Genomic DNA, 15,730 nt, shown 5'->3' with positions numbered 1-15,730 from the left:
GCCCCCCCAGCCCCCGCCCGGCTCTGGACACGCTCCAGCCCCTCAGTGTCCCTCTGGCCGTGAGGGGCCCAGAGCTGAGCCCAGGGCTCGAGGGGCAGCCTCACCCGTGCCGAGCGCAGGGGGACGGGCACTGCCCCGGCCCCGCTGGCCACGCCGTGTGGGACACCAGCCAGGGCGCTGCTGGCCTCCTGGGCCACCCGGGCACACTGCCAGCTCATATTCAGCTGGCTGTCAGCCAGCCACCTGCAGGTGCTTTCCCGCCGGGCAGCTTTCCAGCCACTCTGCCCCAAGCCTAAAGCATCCTGTGGGTAACAGGCTCCTGAACAACATGCAGGTTGTCAAAAACAACAGCTTAAACTTCAAGGTTCTGATAAAAATCAACATTAAAGTTGACGCTTTAAATGATGGGGTTTTGCCTAACTACAAATAGTACTGAATATACTACGGGAGTTCCAAGATCACACAACAAGTAATTCTGTGTGAAATTAGACATTATTTTAGCAGTGAAACCAACTTTACCTTGAACAGATAATCTAAAATCTGGGAGCGATAAGGTTCTTGGTAGTTCACCAGGAGTCTAGATGTGGCCTAAAATGGAAAGAAAATATTAAAATATGAAAACCTAACTTTCAAACATATAAGTACATCCCAGTTTGTCAATCTAGGACTTTCACATAGCTAATAAACATACAAAAATAATAATATCACCAGGATCTCAGCTAAGGCCCTACAAAAGGTCTTTTCTAACCCTGCCTGGTTTCGTAAATTGCATCTGCCTTGTACTCCAGTTACCTGCAATTTACTGCAAAGAGAGTCCAAAGAACAGAGAAACAAAAAGATCTCACAGACTTATAATAAGGAAAATGCAACTCCCTCCCAGCACCGTTTGTTCCACTCTGCTTGAACCCCCCTGCTTTGGCTCACCGTATACCAAAGGCAACGGGAGCTCAGGGGTGCACAGGCAGGAGGGCAAGGCAAGCAGCACAACAGGTCCTGCAGCGGGTAAGAACTCGCAGGATCTCACGGATCCGCTGGCTGGACCCCAGGAAAGCATACAACCAGCTGCTGGCTCGTCTCACATTTTAAAACTCACAGGGACAAGTCGCTAGGAAGACCCTCTACCGAAAAAACCCACCCTGGCTCGGCTCTCCTCCAACAGCACCAAGGCCCTGGCCGGCCCTCGGCACCCCAAGCAGCCTGATGAGCAGGAGCCACAGCGCAGGTGGCCGCAGGGCAGGCACGAAGCTGCCGGGACCACTGCCCACACAGCGCCCCTCGGGGCCCCCAGGAGCCCCCCTCAGGGCCCCACTCACACATCCCGCCTTCCCCCCCACGGCTCCCCTCAGAGACCCCCTCAGCCCTCACAGCTTTCCTCAGAAATCCCCTCCCAGCCCTCAGGCCTCCCTAGGAGACGCCCCCCCAACCCTCAGGGCTCCCCTGGGAGACACACACCTCCCAGGCCTCACGGCTCCCCTCAGAGACACACCCCCGCCCTCACGGCTCCCCTCGGAGACCCCCCTCCGGCGCTCACGTCCCCACGCCCTCCAGCGTCGCTCACCCCGCCGCCGCTGACAGCCCCGATCCCATCAAACGTCCTGCCCAGCCCGCCGGCATCATCCAGCACGTAAGTAGCCGTCAAGAGCGCAGCAGCATCGATCCCGGGAGGGCCCGGCCCACAGCTGCAGCCAAGGAGAAGCCAGCCCCACAGCAAAGCCGCGCTCCCCATCCCGCTCCGCTCCGCACCGCTCCGCCGACCACCTCCCTGCTGCACCGCGCCGCCGCCCCTCACGTGACCGCACCACCTGGTAGCCACCTAGGGGCGGGGCGTGAGCGCCCCTCGCCGCCATTTTGGTAACGGGAAAGCCATGCAAGCTCTTACCCACGCCCGGGATGAAGTTAGTGGTTGCCATTTTGAGAAAGGGCAAGGCAAGTTCCGGTTGGTGGGAAGCGTACCGCCATGCTGGAATTGGGCACTTGAACGGCGAGTGAAGCTATTGTGGAGCCATCTTGAGTGTTGGAAAGGTGGCTGGCTGCGAGGGGAGGCGGGGTGTGGGCGTCACGGCGGGGCAGGGTTTTCCTGCGGTCACCGAGGGAAGTGTTAGCGCAGCGTGAGCGGGCGGCTTGTAAGAGCTACGCCAAACAAACCTTTTTTTTTCGGGGTCTGTGGTAAGGCACAGCAGTTTTCCTGGGAGAGGAACGCAGGGAATCTCTCACTGTGAATCTCGTAACTGCCAGGCCCTTGCCAGCACCCACCAGCCATTTCCCTGGTTTTGGTCCGCTCTCCAGCTGTCTCCAAATCACTTGGAAAACAGGCAAAAATGGGCACTTTGGAGGAGAAAACTCGAGCCCGTTGCTGTGAGAAAGATCTTTGGTCGCCTGTACAGGAACAGGCAGGGAGTGGCCCTGCAGCACAGGGCCAGGCCCAGAGAGGCCCTGCCAAGGAGAGGGGTGACAGCAGCCTCCCTCGCAGGCTTCCCTGGGAATCACGGTTGGCTCCAGTTAGATCCACAGCTGCGTCAGCAGGACCCCAGAGAGGGATCCTAAAAGTGGATTTTGACCTGCAGCGCTAGCAGGGCTGAAGGAGTCTTTCTGTTTGACAGCCTTCATGGGGCACGCTGCCAGGCGGCTGCATAAATCATGACCAGCTGAGATGGTGCTGGGCCATGCAGTAAAGGTTTCTGTGAGGACAGGTGCTCCTCAGACTCCAGCACATGAAAGCATTCAGCTCAAAAGTAATCAAGAGATTGGCAATCAAATTGAATACCCTATAAAAATCTTTAAAGGGGAACTGTCTGCCTGCTGACCTAAGTGTTCTACAGAGGCGATGCTCTGTGTGCTTAAAGGAGGAGCGAGGCACCTCGAAATGCAGTGGTGGACATCATGCAGGCAGTGTGTTAGAGCTGTGGAAAAGCCCAGGTTTTGTGCATTTCTGTCCATAAAGAATGCTGTTATTCGAGCCACTGCCTGTCTTGCCCAGGTCATTGAGGGATCTAATGTCTCAGTGATGACATTACCTGACTAACGTTTCCTGTTTATGTCTTTTTTAATAACAATACCAAACACAAAACATTTTGCACTTTACAGCAATATCAAGCATTAACTAATGAACCTGCTCACACCCAAGTGAGCTATACAATGTCATTATTACATGCAGGACAGAGTGACTTCCTCAAGGCTACAATGAGTCAGTGGCAGAGGTAGAATTATGCTCACAGTCCTAATTCAGATTCATTCCAGCAGACTGTATACCTGGAAGGTTTGCAAAACCTTCATGTATTATTAATTGCTTAATTTTGATAATTTCTTATGTTAATGCATTAGTTTATTCCAGGTAGAAGGCTTCAGCTGTGGAATTCAGTCTCTTACTCATAGGAGCCAAAATGTACCAGCTTTCAAAACTCTGTTTCCACCCTATGATGTGCTGAGTGCCTCCTGTGTTCAGCTGGTATAGAAAAACATTCTTAGAATGTTTTGGTGGAAAGAAGAGGATATTTTGGTGGGGTTCTGAGGACTTTTATTCTGCATTAGGAATCTCAACCTTGCGATTTGCCTTTTTTTTTTCTTTGCACTTATGTCCATGACCCAAGAATGTATGATCTGGACTCTTTGTAACCCTAAACATAACCAATAAAATTATTGAGGACCTAATCATTGCTTCTTTTGTAGATAAGATAGTTTTCCACTCTTAATAGTACTTTAATCTCAGCCAGCCAACCCAAAGAGCACCTCTTGTTCCAAGATGACTGATTTGAAATACTACATATTTCCAGATCTCAAAATAAATAATAATAATAATCATCATCATCATCATCCCACCTGGAAACTGTGCTGCTTGCATCAGAAATTAAACTGTTCCATAAGGACACAGTCAAGATTTTCTTTTTGTGTATAGCTTTACTTCCAGAATGTATAGAATGCATCATCCCCCATCTTGCTTCCTTTGATCTTTCAGTCCCACTATCAATTTTTAGCGTGAAGGACCGCAGAAATGTATCAACTATGTTTGTCTATTTCTAATACTGGTAAGAACTGCTTTTTAAGTATAGGAACCCTCAACAGAACAGAGCCAGCTCACCAGTAGGTACCAAGAAAGAGCACGTGAAAAGTGCTAAAACAGGTCTTTTAATGACTTTTCTCTCAGTGAAAATAAAGGTTTGACTGAAATTCATTTTAGAAACTAATCTCACCAAGTGGTTAGAAAGCCTCCCTTTCACCAAACTGGAGAGGGCTATGACACCAGTTCAAAAATGACCCTAAGTACAGAGTTAATTTTAGGCTTCATACAACAACCACATCAGTAGTAAAACTGGATGAAAAGGTCGTGCTCTGGCTGGAAAAAAAAGAAGGAACCAAATCTCTGTATCCAGTGGTTAAATCTTATAGAGCTGCTTGATGTCGTTATCAAGGAAGTCAGTATGTCCTATTTCAGAGCTTTTAAATTTGCTCATCTGTTTCATTTCTCCTTAGCTTCTGAAATAGCAAACTGGCCAGTTTTTGAGTTGCCCAATAGATGTACATTTAAAGTGAAATTGTACCCATTTTCTTAGAAGCAGAATTGAATCATTGCAAACAGAATTTAATAAAAAAATCAGAGCACATAATAAATCGTTCTGATCACAGTGGGAAAAGAGAAACTATCCTCTTGTAACAACTTTCCACCTGTCTAACTGAAGAGAATTATCTGTTAAAAGAATCACCCCTTTGAAAGCTGCATCTAACCTCAGATTCAGTTTATATAAAAATATATCAATTGCAGCTTGTTGCAGTGCATAAAATTCTGTTATCTGTTCACAAACTTCCTCCCTTCAGTAGGCAAATGGGAAAAAACAGTAATACAGATTCTGAAAATAATGAATTATTTCTGCACAAACTCCTAAAGTCATTGTGATATATTTTTATGGGCTCTTCTTTGGAGGATTCTTACTTGATTACGTGATTGTTAGGAAAGGCAAGTGACAAGTCCTTCAGTCAGAAAAAAAAACAAACCCAAGCCTATGTTTTGAACATATATAAGTAAACACAAAAAAAATACATAAACACTCCATAGTCTTTTACTTCTGTGGAGTGGTTTGTCTGCAAAATGCATTGTGTCCTAGATAAGAGGTTTGTAATGTGCTCCATATTAGGCAATATTTTCAATAAAACTTCATAAACTTACGAAAGAGATTCCTAGATTAACCAAGGTTGGTACCATTCTTTGTGCGTACTTCTACACAACTGCCTTTTTTCCCATGGGCAAGTTTAGATTAACAAGTTATTTAAAAAAAAAAAAAAAGGTCAAAAAAAATTGAGAGAAGTGTGAGCTGTTGCCTCATTGGTGTAATCAAGGGCAGCTTCCTGTTGCTTTATCTGATGGAACAGTTTTTCTTCTCAGAAGCAGACACGCGTTACATTACCGATGGCATCACAGCGAAACTGCAATGTGGGGACACATGGCTGCCTAGGTAAGCGTTCAAAATCCGAGGAGTCAGATTGGTACAGATTTCAGCCTGGCTCTCGCTTAATGTGATGCTCACATCATACAACAAAAAGAAAGGGTATAAAAGGGGCTGGAAAAGATTGCTTTGGGAGAAGGAATATTTCACTCCCAGCACAAGTGAAATGTGAGGCAAAAGGGCAAATGACATTGAAAGATTGAATTAGGAAAAACATGCCGGGCTGATTTATTGTAATGGCATTGCCATGATCAAAATACATCTTGCATAGGAAAAGGGGGCGGATGGAGAAGAACAGGATTTGGGGGTGAGTTTTCAGGATTCTGAGCTGTCCTGTCTTCACTGCAGAAAAATGCCTCAGGCCTCACAGGGGGTTCCGGTAGCTCTTCTATTATTGTTCTTTAATATTTTATGGCACTAACAAGGTACTCAGCGCTATTTATATGACTATACACAATGCTTAATTCAGCAGAAAAATGTTGTCCTAAAAGTAGCTTTTTAGAATACAAAGTATCATGTACATTAAAATATCTTGTACAGCATCTTTCTGTGTGCATAGAGAAAACATGATGTACATAAAGATATAGCAAAATAATACTTTCTTGTGTGGCCTACAACCAGAAAAACATAGCATCTTTTTTTTTCTATTTTCTCATGTCAACAAAATTTTTATGCTGTATGAAACAGTCCATAAAGTGTATCTCAAAGCTAAAAAGGCTGAGGTCTTTTTGACCTGTTTGAGAGTACAAAGTCTTCCAGAGACATTGGAGTGAAATTTAGTGTTGCATGAGGAAAAATGCTCTTTAGGTAAAAACGTCCATGTTACTGAAAGGCATATTTTGACTCTTCTAAACTGTGAAGTTTTTCAGAATTAAGTTTTGAGATCTGCTCATTAGAAAAAAGATCCCAGCTATGGAAGGTCCTTGTGCTTGAGGAAATCAACCTGGCATTATAAGTTACTTTGAGAACACAGAGCAATCTACTTCATTGAAATTGCCTTGAGAGAGAAAAGAAAACAAGAAAACCATCTGTCCTTCCATCTTATGGCTGATACAGAATAGGACCAGTGTAGCGGCTACTGCACTAGCTCGCACAACATTTCTTCCCCTGAAACTTAACTTAAAAAGCAAAGTATTTGTAAAAACTTACCACATTATAATGAAAATTGTTTACAGCAACTTGCCTTTTTATGACCTTGAGTTTGAAATAAAGGGTGAAATGTATCACTTGCAGATGTTTCCAGAATTAAACTAGTGTTTATTAGCTAATGGAAGAGTAGGTAATAATAATATATTTTTTAATTAGCAACTACATTTTTCTGTTAATAACAAAATCCTTACAGTCTTCTTTAGTTTTCCTAATTTCCCAAACTCTAGTAGCATTCATTTATATGGAAAATAGAAAACTCTTGTTCTTCCCTTAGATAGTTTTTAGGGATAAGAGTGTGGAATATCATGTTGTATTTTTGCTTATGAAAGTATGACTTTACACTTACTTTGTTGCTTTAAAAATGTCATAAATTGAGAGACAACATAAAGCTGGTTTTGAATCTGAAAAAGATACAGTAGGAATACATCAATACAAAACCAATTTCTAATGGATACTTTCCTTCAGAAACTTTTGAAGGTTCCTTTACAGGCTTGTTTGCATACGTAACTTGAAGCGTAGCATTTGCTAATCAGTTTCTCTAAATTTTATGTCTGACTGACTTCTTGCAAAGTTCTTGTACAGCAGGTTTTCTGTAGCAAAACGAAAGAGACAGGGACAATGATAATAATTGAATAATGTGGCTAAAAGAAAATATTACTGTTGAGTTGGGGTTTTTTTTTTTTCATTTGAAATATATCTGATACCAAAAGTCGTCTATAAAATAAGTCACAAGTCTACAAAATTAGTCACAGTGGGTCTGGACCATGAAAATCAAGTGAATAGACTATATTGTTAAACAGAAATTCCTCGAGAGTTTTTTTAGAAAAAAATAACAATCAGTGGGGAAAATTATGAAACACTTTTTTATGTTAGCTGTAAACCAAAACCATCCTCCTGGGTAAAAGCAGCAGTACGCTCAGTAGTTGAGAGAAAACCTGGGAATGCTTCAGATCATGCATTCAGGTAAGGCAAATCATTTTGCATTCCATAGTCCTAATTATCAGGAAAAAAAAAAAATGAAGCAAGGAAGGGACCATTTCACCTGAGATATGTCCCCAGGTAATGAATGGGACTGTAATGAAGCATGTTATATTGGGGCCAAAACAGTGCTTTCTGCTTTTACGCTTCTGTGCGAGGAACTGCAGCACACGTTGTGGCATACTTCATTTGCTGGCTCTTTGACACACTTCAAGACAGGTCATCAGTACATGCCTGAATGACACACTTCTTGTTGTTATCCTCTTTGGAAGCATGCCCTTGTATAAGTAGCATCATTGTGCCATCAAAGCTGGGACGTGGATCACCTGGGGAATTTTAGACAGCCTCCAGGGCTTTGTTCATAGAAGCTATTGATGATACTGGTTAAAAATAAAACCACAGTGTACGGTGACCCGTGAACATGAAGGACAGAAAAAAATTGCTGAGGTGGCAAATGTTGTGTGGTCTCAACTCATCTTTGAATCCCATCTTCAGTGTCCCAGCCTGACGTTACCCAGTTTTATCTTAAGATGTTAGTTCTTTAAGGCAGATGGCAGAAGAACAAAGCAAGGTCTTGCCCCAGAGAACATGCAGTCTATTCAGACAAGGGCAGTACAAGGTCAAGTGTTTTACCTTATGATCAGCGAGATCAACAGAGCAAAACATTTATAAACAGTCAGCTAAGGAGAGAAAGCTGAAGAAAGAAAGGTGGGTGGTATGAAGAAATTGGCATGTTGGTCTGTGAGTACATGTGAAAGATTGATAAAAGTATGAGAGGAGCTGTTGTGACTAACATGGAGACAAGTCAGGAGCTTATAAGGATGATGAGTCTGTAATACAAGTCAAATAACAATGGAAAAAGAGTTTGTGGGGGAGGAAGAAGGAATTCCAGTTTCTCAGTCACGCGACTAGTAAACATTGCCTCATACACTTGCTACATTACACACATGCTTCTGAAAGGGCACGTTTCCCTGTTAGACATGAAGAGACCTGTCATAGGAGAAAAGTTGCTAAAATGTCATTAGAGGAAGAGGTAGGTATTTTATCTTTTCCTCGTCTGGTCAGTCTGCGTATGTTTGCTTTGCTTTTGGTGAGAAGTAGGTCAGCAAAACCCTGGGTCCAATTTCTAGAGCAAGATTTTTAATTTGTGATATCTGTCTATACTGCTAAGCTCACAATGCCCTATTTACTGTGTGGTTTTATTAAACCACACTGAAAAGCAGACATCCTATGTTTTTCTTAAATACAGACACTGCAGGTTTTTGTTTATTCATCATGTAAGTCAAACTGCCCAGTGGATCAAATTGGCAAGTCCTTCTCAAGAATTTTCCTTGTCTTTCAAACCTGTGAATGAATTTAGCTCTAACTGAAAAGTTAGCTAACTTCAAATAAAGCAGTGGCTTGTAAAATTAAATATGCACTTTCTGACTACTTTTGTCATTGTTCCTTTTTTTTTCTGAATATGCATTAAGGTTGCATTTTTTTATGGAAAAGAAACAAACTTACTTGGGTTTCTCTGGTAAACCCACAAACCTATACGCACGCACGCATCAAACCCCTAAAAGGCAGAATGAGTTTGCCTACCGCAAGGGAAATTCCCTGCACCCAAGTTGTCTTCAGTTTAAGCTGTTCCCTATGTGGGAACAGTTGTAGAGGGTGTTATCTTGCAGACTATCGTTCTACAACCTCTTCACCTCCTCGGCAGTCTAGGCTCAAACCACAGATGAGTTATCGCAGACAGTCTCTGAAGCAGTGAGTATATTTGGCAGTAGAACTGGACGACAATAAATATTCTCCATTCTCGCATTTCCTGAAGTTAACAATTAGATCTTTGGAGAAGCGAATTACCAGGCGTTAGAGCTGTGATATAATCAGTGAGTACCAGCTGTCTCATAGCTAAGGCTGTACAGGCTTAAAAGGTCAGCTCTCCTGAGTGCTTCTAAGGCTCATGCATGTGACTCCTCCAGTCCCACTGCTTTAGTCAGGGCTGCCATTTTACTGGTATTTTCACGTTGAAGCTGTTGACACCTACAGCCCTGATAGTGCCTAAGATAAGCTTCATTGCTAATGACTTTATAAACTCATGCACAGCAACTGTAATGCTTAGAGGAAAGAAGTGTAAATGAAAAATTGTACTCCCAGAGTCACCACCTCACACGAGCCTGACTCGTGAGAGTGCCTGGGACATGCAGCAAGCTTTGCTGGAATGGCGCAGTTGATGGCAAGTTTTTGGGGGCTTGCATACAAAGAAGCAGAAGGGAAGCACGGAAGTGTGAGAATGCAACAAGAGAGTAATTCACAACAGCATTTCTCCTCTTCTGAGCAGATCCCAACATCTAGTGGTACCTGAATCACTGTCTTACTAGCCTTGTGTCTCCACTGACTTAGAGGGGAGGAGGTTATTTGGGATAAGAAATCTGCCATATTCATATGGACAAAACCCTATTCTGCTCACCAGAATAATAAAAAGCGCACTTCTGTTATTTGTGGTGCACTCTGTGACCTCATTCGGCTCTCCCACAGGGGAGAACTGGGATTGCAGGACCCTACCCCTATGAAAGTCTCTTAACTATTCATCCTGCTCTTGCTGTGCATCTAACTGACCTTGACCTCCTCAGGCATTTGGGTTCCTCTTCCTATGCACTTCTAACTCTGGGAGTGTTTAAAACCTTTGATCTCCTAGAAACATAGTTTCTTTCTTCTAAAAAAAAAAAAAAAAAAAAAAGACATGCACCAAGAACATAAAAAATGTTCTTCTTTAAAGAACATTTACAAATGTTCTTTAAAACAATTTAAAAAAAAATAAAGAACAAAATGTTGTTTTAGCTGACTTTTTTCCTTTTTGGTAACAGAAGGCTGGAACCTCACCAACCCAGTCCTGAAGAACTAACAGATGACCACACATCAGAGTACAGAGGATTTTTTACTGCATCCAGGCTGGAATTAGCCAGAAGATACTACTCAGGGTGAACGATGAACAGCACTGCTAAGTGCCATGATGATCACACCCTGGACAAGTATTTGTTTCCAAGTGTGTACAGCATTGTGATGATGATCAGTATTCCCATCAACTGCATATCCCTGTATGCATCTTGCATTCAGGTGAGGAAAAAGAATGAGTTAGCAGTCTACATCTTCAGCCTGTCCCTAGCTGACCTTTTGTACTCTCTGATTCTGCCCCTGTGGATTGATTATGCCTGGAATGGAGATAACTGGAGGCTCTCTGCCTTGCTTTGTCAGATTTCTGCCTTCCTTATGTATATGAATTTCTACACCAGCACTGCGTTCCTTGCTTGCATCTCTGTTGACAGGTACCTGGCATTAGTTCACCCCTTGAAGCTCCAGCACTTGCGCACAAGAAGATTTTCATTGATTGTCAGCATAATTGTTTGGCTTCTGGAAAGCATCTTGAATTCAGCCATATTGATGAACAACGAAGTATTCAATGATCCTTGCAATTTCACTAATCACACGTTATGCTATGATAAATACCCCCTAGAATGGTGGCAGGCATGGATGAATTTATTCCGGATATGTTCAGGGTACCTGGTCCCTTTGATAATCATCGTGTTTTGCTACCACAAGATCTACCAGGTAGTGAGATGTAATCAAGCCACACTAGACGAAGAAAAGAAAAAAGTTAGAAAACTTATTCTGAATATCACAGTTACTTTCATTGTTTGCTTCACTCCTTATCACGTTATGTTGTTTATTCGCAGCATTAAAGAACCGTACAGCACTGACCCACAGCTTTTGCAGCTGATGTATAAGGTTTACAGAGTCACACAGGCCTTTACAAGTTTCAATTGCATTGCTGATCCCATTCTTTACTGCTTCGTGAGCGAAACGGCACGAACAGACATACTGAATTTGCTCAGGTGTCACTTGTGCCTACGAAAGCAGAAGGGAGACCAAGCAAAAGACCGTGCTCTGTGCAGTTTTGCTACAAAGAGCAGTGTGCTGATCACCCACAGAACTTCAGGTGAAACAGAGACTGAGCAAGCACATTTGTAGAAAAATCACGATAACCTAATGGAGAAAGAAAGAAAAATGCTTCCCCAGTCTGTACCTAGACAATACCCCAAAAGTCACGGATACTAATCTAAGTGGAACCAGTAGCTGGAGCTAATGAGAGCTTATTACAGGATCAATGAACTCAATGGACTATCAACATGTATCTTTAAATCAGGCGTGGTAGATAAACATACATCAACACACACACACAGAGCCAACAAAGATGATTGTGACACACAACAAAATGACTGAGGATCCCCCACAGCACTGCCCCCTGTCACAGCTTGCTGGCTAGCCTGGGTGCTGGGCATGCTCAGCTGGAGTCCTCTTAACCTAGTCATTTGTTTTCAAGCTTTAGTAGAAACCTAAATCTTAGCTGTGAAGGAGTCCCAAAAGGGCTTTTTTTTAAAAAAAAAAAATAAATCAGTACTGTGATAGAGATGAATAAAACACACACACACACACACACACACACAGAGATCATTCAAATGATTGACAAAGGAGCAGAGGCAGGGTGGTAAATCTTCTCGCTAATTTTGTGGTGTAATTTATGCTGCTATGATGGTTCCTGTTTTTCAGTAATGACTCGAGTTCTCCTTCTGCATACCCTGGCAATTAACCACTTCTTAAAACTGTTTACCTCATGTGGACGGGTACTTGCCTGCTCTTAAGCTTTTCAGCTTTTGCTGTCATTGAAAATAGCATTCTAATGTATGACCACATCATGCAGTTTCGTTACAATATCAATATTGGGTTTCAGGTAGTTGCAAGATTCATTACTGCAAGACTCTATAAAGAATGGAATCTGGCCACCAGTGCTTTAACTCAGATGAAATTTTTCCTGATAGATGCAGGGAGGAAAGAGAAGGATTGAAAGGTGAGGTTTCACAGCTCCACAACATAAAGGACCAGCCTTTAACTTTGCTTATTATGACTGAAATCTGGAGTGTGCTTACGTTTGCAGAGTCAATTGAGCAAGAAGGTTTATATCCGTTTACTTAACCTCGGCTGAAGGTTCCAGGGTTCCGAGTCTGCCAGTTTTAAAAATATCAAACAACGAACCTGCAAGCAATACTGACAAACCAGCAAAGAACATGTGTGTACCAACAAATGGTAAGAACGGCAACAAAAGCACACACATTTTGAAAGGGTTGAAGACAGCACGCGTCAAAAGCACAGCTTTTAATTCAGGGACCAGCTCCTGCGCAGCCCCTGCAATGACTGTGTGGTTTGCTGCTAGCGGCGGGCACACAAACCTCTGAAAAGACTTCAAACACCACGGAAAGTCTTTTTTTTTAAATCCTCTCACCACTTTTCCCTTTTGTCATGCCAGGAAGAATATTTGGGTATGGTGGTTGTCTAGTTTCTTAGGAAATTATTTTTTTCACCACCACCACCAAAAAAATCCCCCTCTAGCAAGTCTGTGTAGTGGAAAGATTTTTGACCAGCACTTACTTCTAGGTCTGGCAGCATACTTAGAGGGGGAGCATACAGTGGTCACAAGCAACATGGAAATTCTTCTGAGAAGATCCCTCAGCGTGTAAATTATGAATGTCTCCGTTACGAAAAGCCACTTTTGTTGTTTTCATTAGTTCCTCTTTATGTCTATTTATACTTTGATTTCACAATTTCACATTCCGAGAGGGGAATTTGAGAGGCTGAGGAGGCTGGGCTTGTTCAACCAGGAGAAGAGAAGACTTTGGGCGACCTAAGGGCAGCCTTGCGCTACCTGCAAGAAGGGGATTGAGAAGATGGAGCCAAGCTCCTCGCCAGAGCATGTAGCAGCAGGACAAGAAATCATGTGCATGACTTGAAGCAAGAAGGGTCAGAGTTGATATAAGGAAAAACTTCCAAACCATGAAGACTGCGAAACAGCGGAGCAGGTTGCACCAAGATGTTCTGCATGCTCTATCCTGACAGGTTTTCAAGACCCAGCTGAACAAAACCCTGAGCAACCTGGTTTGGCCACATAGCTGACCTTCCTGTGAGCAGAAGGTTGACTAGAGACTTCCTAAGCTCCTTTCCAACCAGAATTATCCTGTGATCCTATGAACTGTGCATGTCACGATTCTGGCTGTTGCCGTCCTCCCCAAGAAAGCATCTTCGCTTCCCTTCTTTGTTTCCATTTGCTGGACTTTGGTTTGATGTAGGGTTTTTTTCTGTAATACCTTCTTATATATCACGAAGGAAAAAATATGCAAGCAGCACTGCAGGTTACTTCACCACAGATTTTTTTCCTGTGCTAACATACATACTTTGCTACAGAATGTGAAATTTCACTACAGCACTGGAATAAAAGCAGAACCAAGCTTCACTGTAACTTCATGGGAAAAAAGTACTCAGTGGTTCACTTCTAGACCTTTCATATGCCAGAAAGGTTAGAAAGTTAATTCTTTTGGACTTTTAATTTATTTCAAATAAAGAATAATGAAAACTAAGCAACAAAACTGAGTCAAATTTACCTTGTGTGTTAGGGAGTAGTGAGAGCCGAGTGCTGTGCAAGGGGTGGGGAGGCAGGAGCTGGGGGTGACAGCCAGGCTGCCTGGGCAGCATCCTCACCAAGAAGCCAGGCAGTCCCGTGGCACACCAGCAAGGCACACAGAACACATATTGTGATGCTAACCGGCGTTGGCCAACAGCTCCATGATCACCAGACAAATCCGTAGTGACAGGGGAGGTCTGAGGGCAAGCTGGGAAGCTGAGTCAGGAAGGCAAGGTTGGGATCTGACCTCATGCCCTGACTCCGTGCAAAGAGCTTAACTTCCACAAAATTTGACCCTGAGATTTCATACTTTTTAATATTTCACCAAAGCTTGTGAAAGTCATAGCTTGGACCAGTTTACATTGGTATGCATGTATGTTTTTCATAGCATCACTTCCTATAGTACCTCCCTGCATTGCTGAAGATGCAGTGCAACATAAAGGAAAACAATGGCGATGGCTGGCCCGTAGGCTGGCCTTCACAACAAAGCTCAGATAAGTTCAGGGTCCTATCACTTTATAATAATAAAACGTAGGTACCTAATCCCTTAGGTTGTTCTGAAGTGCTCGGGTTGGGTGTTCAAATCACAGCCCTCTGGAGGAACAAGGAAACTTTCAGATGCAGAGATTACAACATCCTGTACTTCAATCACTTGTATATTTACCTCATTATTCTTACATAGCTGAAAACTAACACGTTTTTTCATGGTCTTTCCAAATTAGTTTGTCCCAGCTGGACCAAATTTACCATATGAAAGTGAACATCTATGTTCTCTATAAAGTTGCAGCATTACAGGAGAGGTATGTTTCACTACACAAAACTGGTGTTGTGAAAAGTAAATGTCTTCACACAGACGCTAATCCACACACTGTATTGTTGTTACTGAATATTCCACTTAAAACTCCCGATGGCTCTGCAGGCAACAAACAAGTGCAAATTTACAGGAACTCTTCCCAAAGCAAGGACATTCCTTACAGGCATTTAGATTGTGTAAAACCTGTTCTGTTTAATGGCAAGAAGAAATGGGTGCATTCAAATTCCATTTTCCTCACAGGCAATGCCTAAAATCATTAGTGTATGGACTCAGTGAGTCACTGTAGTTTCTATCTCACTTCCCAATCTATAAAATAAGAATATGGATAATTAAAAGGGCTGTGATGGTCGTTTAGTTAATATCCACAGGGTATGAAATGTCAGTGCCAAAATGATGTTGCTGTCAGCATAATAACAGCAGAGGTGAATTTATATGTCAATAATCCACTTAAAGCAGAATCCGTCTGCCAAAAGTCCAGCAAAGATACAGCCCAGCTTCCTAAGTTGGGAACTTTTCAGTGAACCTCAGTGACCTAGCTGGTGAAATTTCAGACTTCATTTAATCTGTTCTTCTTAGAATCTTAGCCACGACCTGCATCACACATTCACGATGCAGATCATTATTCTTTTCTGATGTAGCTACACAACGGTTTTGCTTTGTTAATGTCAGCAGGGTCAGTCCCATCTTACACGGTTGCATGCTAACAGAGACTCTTGCATACCTTTTTTTCTTTTTTTTTTTTTTTCTTTTTTTTTTTTTGGGGGGTGGGGGTGGGGGGGAATCTCTAACACAGCCAACATCAGAGCCACTGAGAAAAGTGAAGTGTGAATTTGAAAAATGAGATTGATACATTCCACT

At 42.9% G+C, this 15,730-nt stretch overlaps 2 protein-coding genes across 5 annotated transcripts in view; one reads left to right on the top strand and one right to left on the bottom strand.

Moving 5' to 3' along the window:
* GALC (galactosylceramidase) overlaps window positions 1-3,776 on the bottom strand; it is a 38,999-nt gene extending 35,223 nt beyond the window's left edge. For all 3 annotated transcript variants that reach the window (XM_080395738.1, XM_080395737.1, XM_080395739.1), the window contains exons 1-2: window positions 1,559-3,776; window positions 520-588 (exon numbers count right to left, since the gene is read on the bottom strand). In XM_080395738.1, coding sequence (XP_080251864.1) covers window positions 520-588; window positions 1,559-1,726 — 237 coding nt within the window. In that variant the 5' untranslated portion in view covers window positions 1,727-3,776. The remainder of the gene's footprint in view (window positions 1-519; window positions 589-1,558) is intronic.
* A 63-nt stretch (window positions 3,777-3,839) lies between these two features.
* On the top strand, window positions 3,840-14,068 carry GPR65 (G protein-coupled receptor 65). 2 transcript variants are annotated; one of them, XM_080396109.1, is made up of 3 exons: window positions 3,840-5,444; window positions 7,458-7,547; window positions 10,415-14,068. In XM_080396109.1, the coding sequence occupies exon 3, from the start codon at window positions 10,536-10,538 to the stop codon at window positions 11,574-11,576; it is 1,041 nt and encodes a 346-aa protein (XP_080252235.1). In that variant the 5' UTR covers window positions 3,840-5,444; window positions 7,458-7,547; window positions 10,415-10,535; the 3' UTR covers window positions 11,577-14,068. The 2 variants fall into 2 exon arrangements, with proteins under 2 accessions (XP_080252235.1, XP_080252234.1); XM_080396108.1 differs by lacking the exon at window positions 7,458-7,547 and having other exon boundaries at window positions 3,841-5,444.
* Window positions 14,069-15,730: the final 1,662 nt, after the last annotated feature.

Source organism: Falco punctatus (genome assembly GCF_963210335.1).
Source record: "Falco punctatus genome assembly, chromosome: 7".
Classification (NCBI taxonomy): Eukaryota; Metazoa; Chordata; class Aves; order Falconiformes; family Falconidae; genus Falco; species Falco punctatus.
The sequence above is the reverse complement of the archived record's forward strand: the minus strand, read 5'-3'. Positions and strand labels throughout refer to the sequence as shown.

What these genes read in the sequence shown, in the direction of transcription:
- GPR65 (XM_080396109.1), top strand. Translation starts at nt 10,536, where the DNA reads ATGAACAGCACTGCTAAGTGCCATGATGATCACACCCTGGACAAGTAT.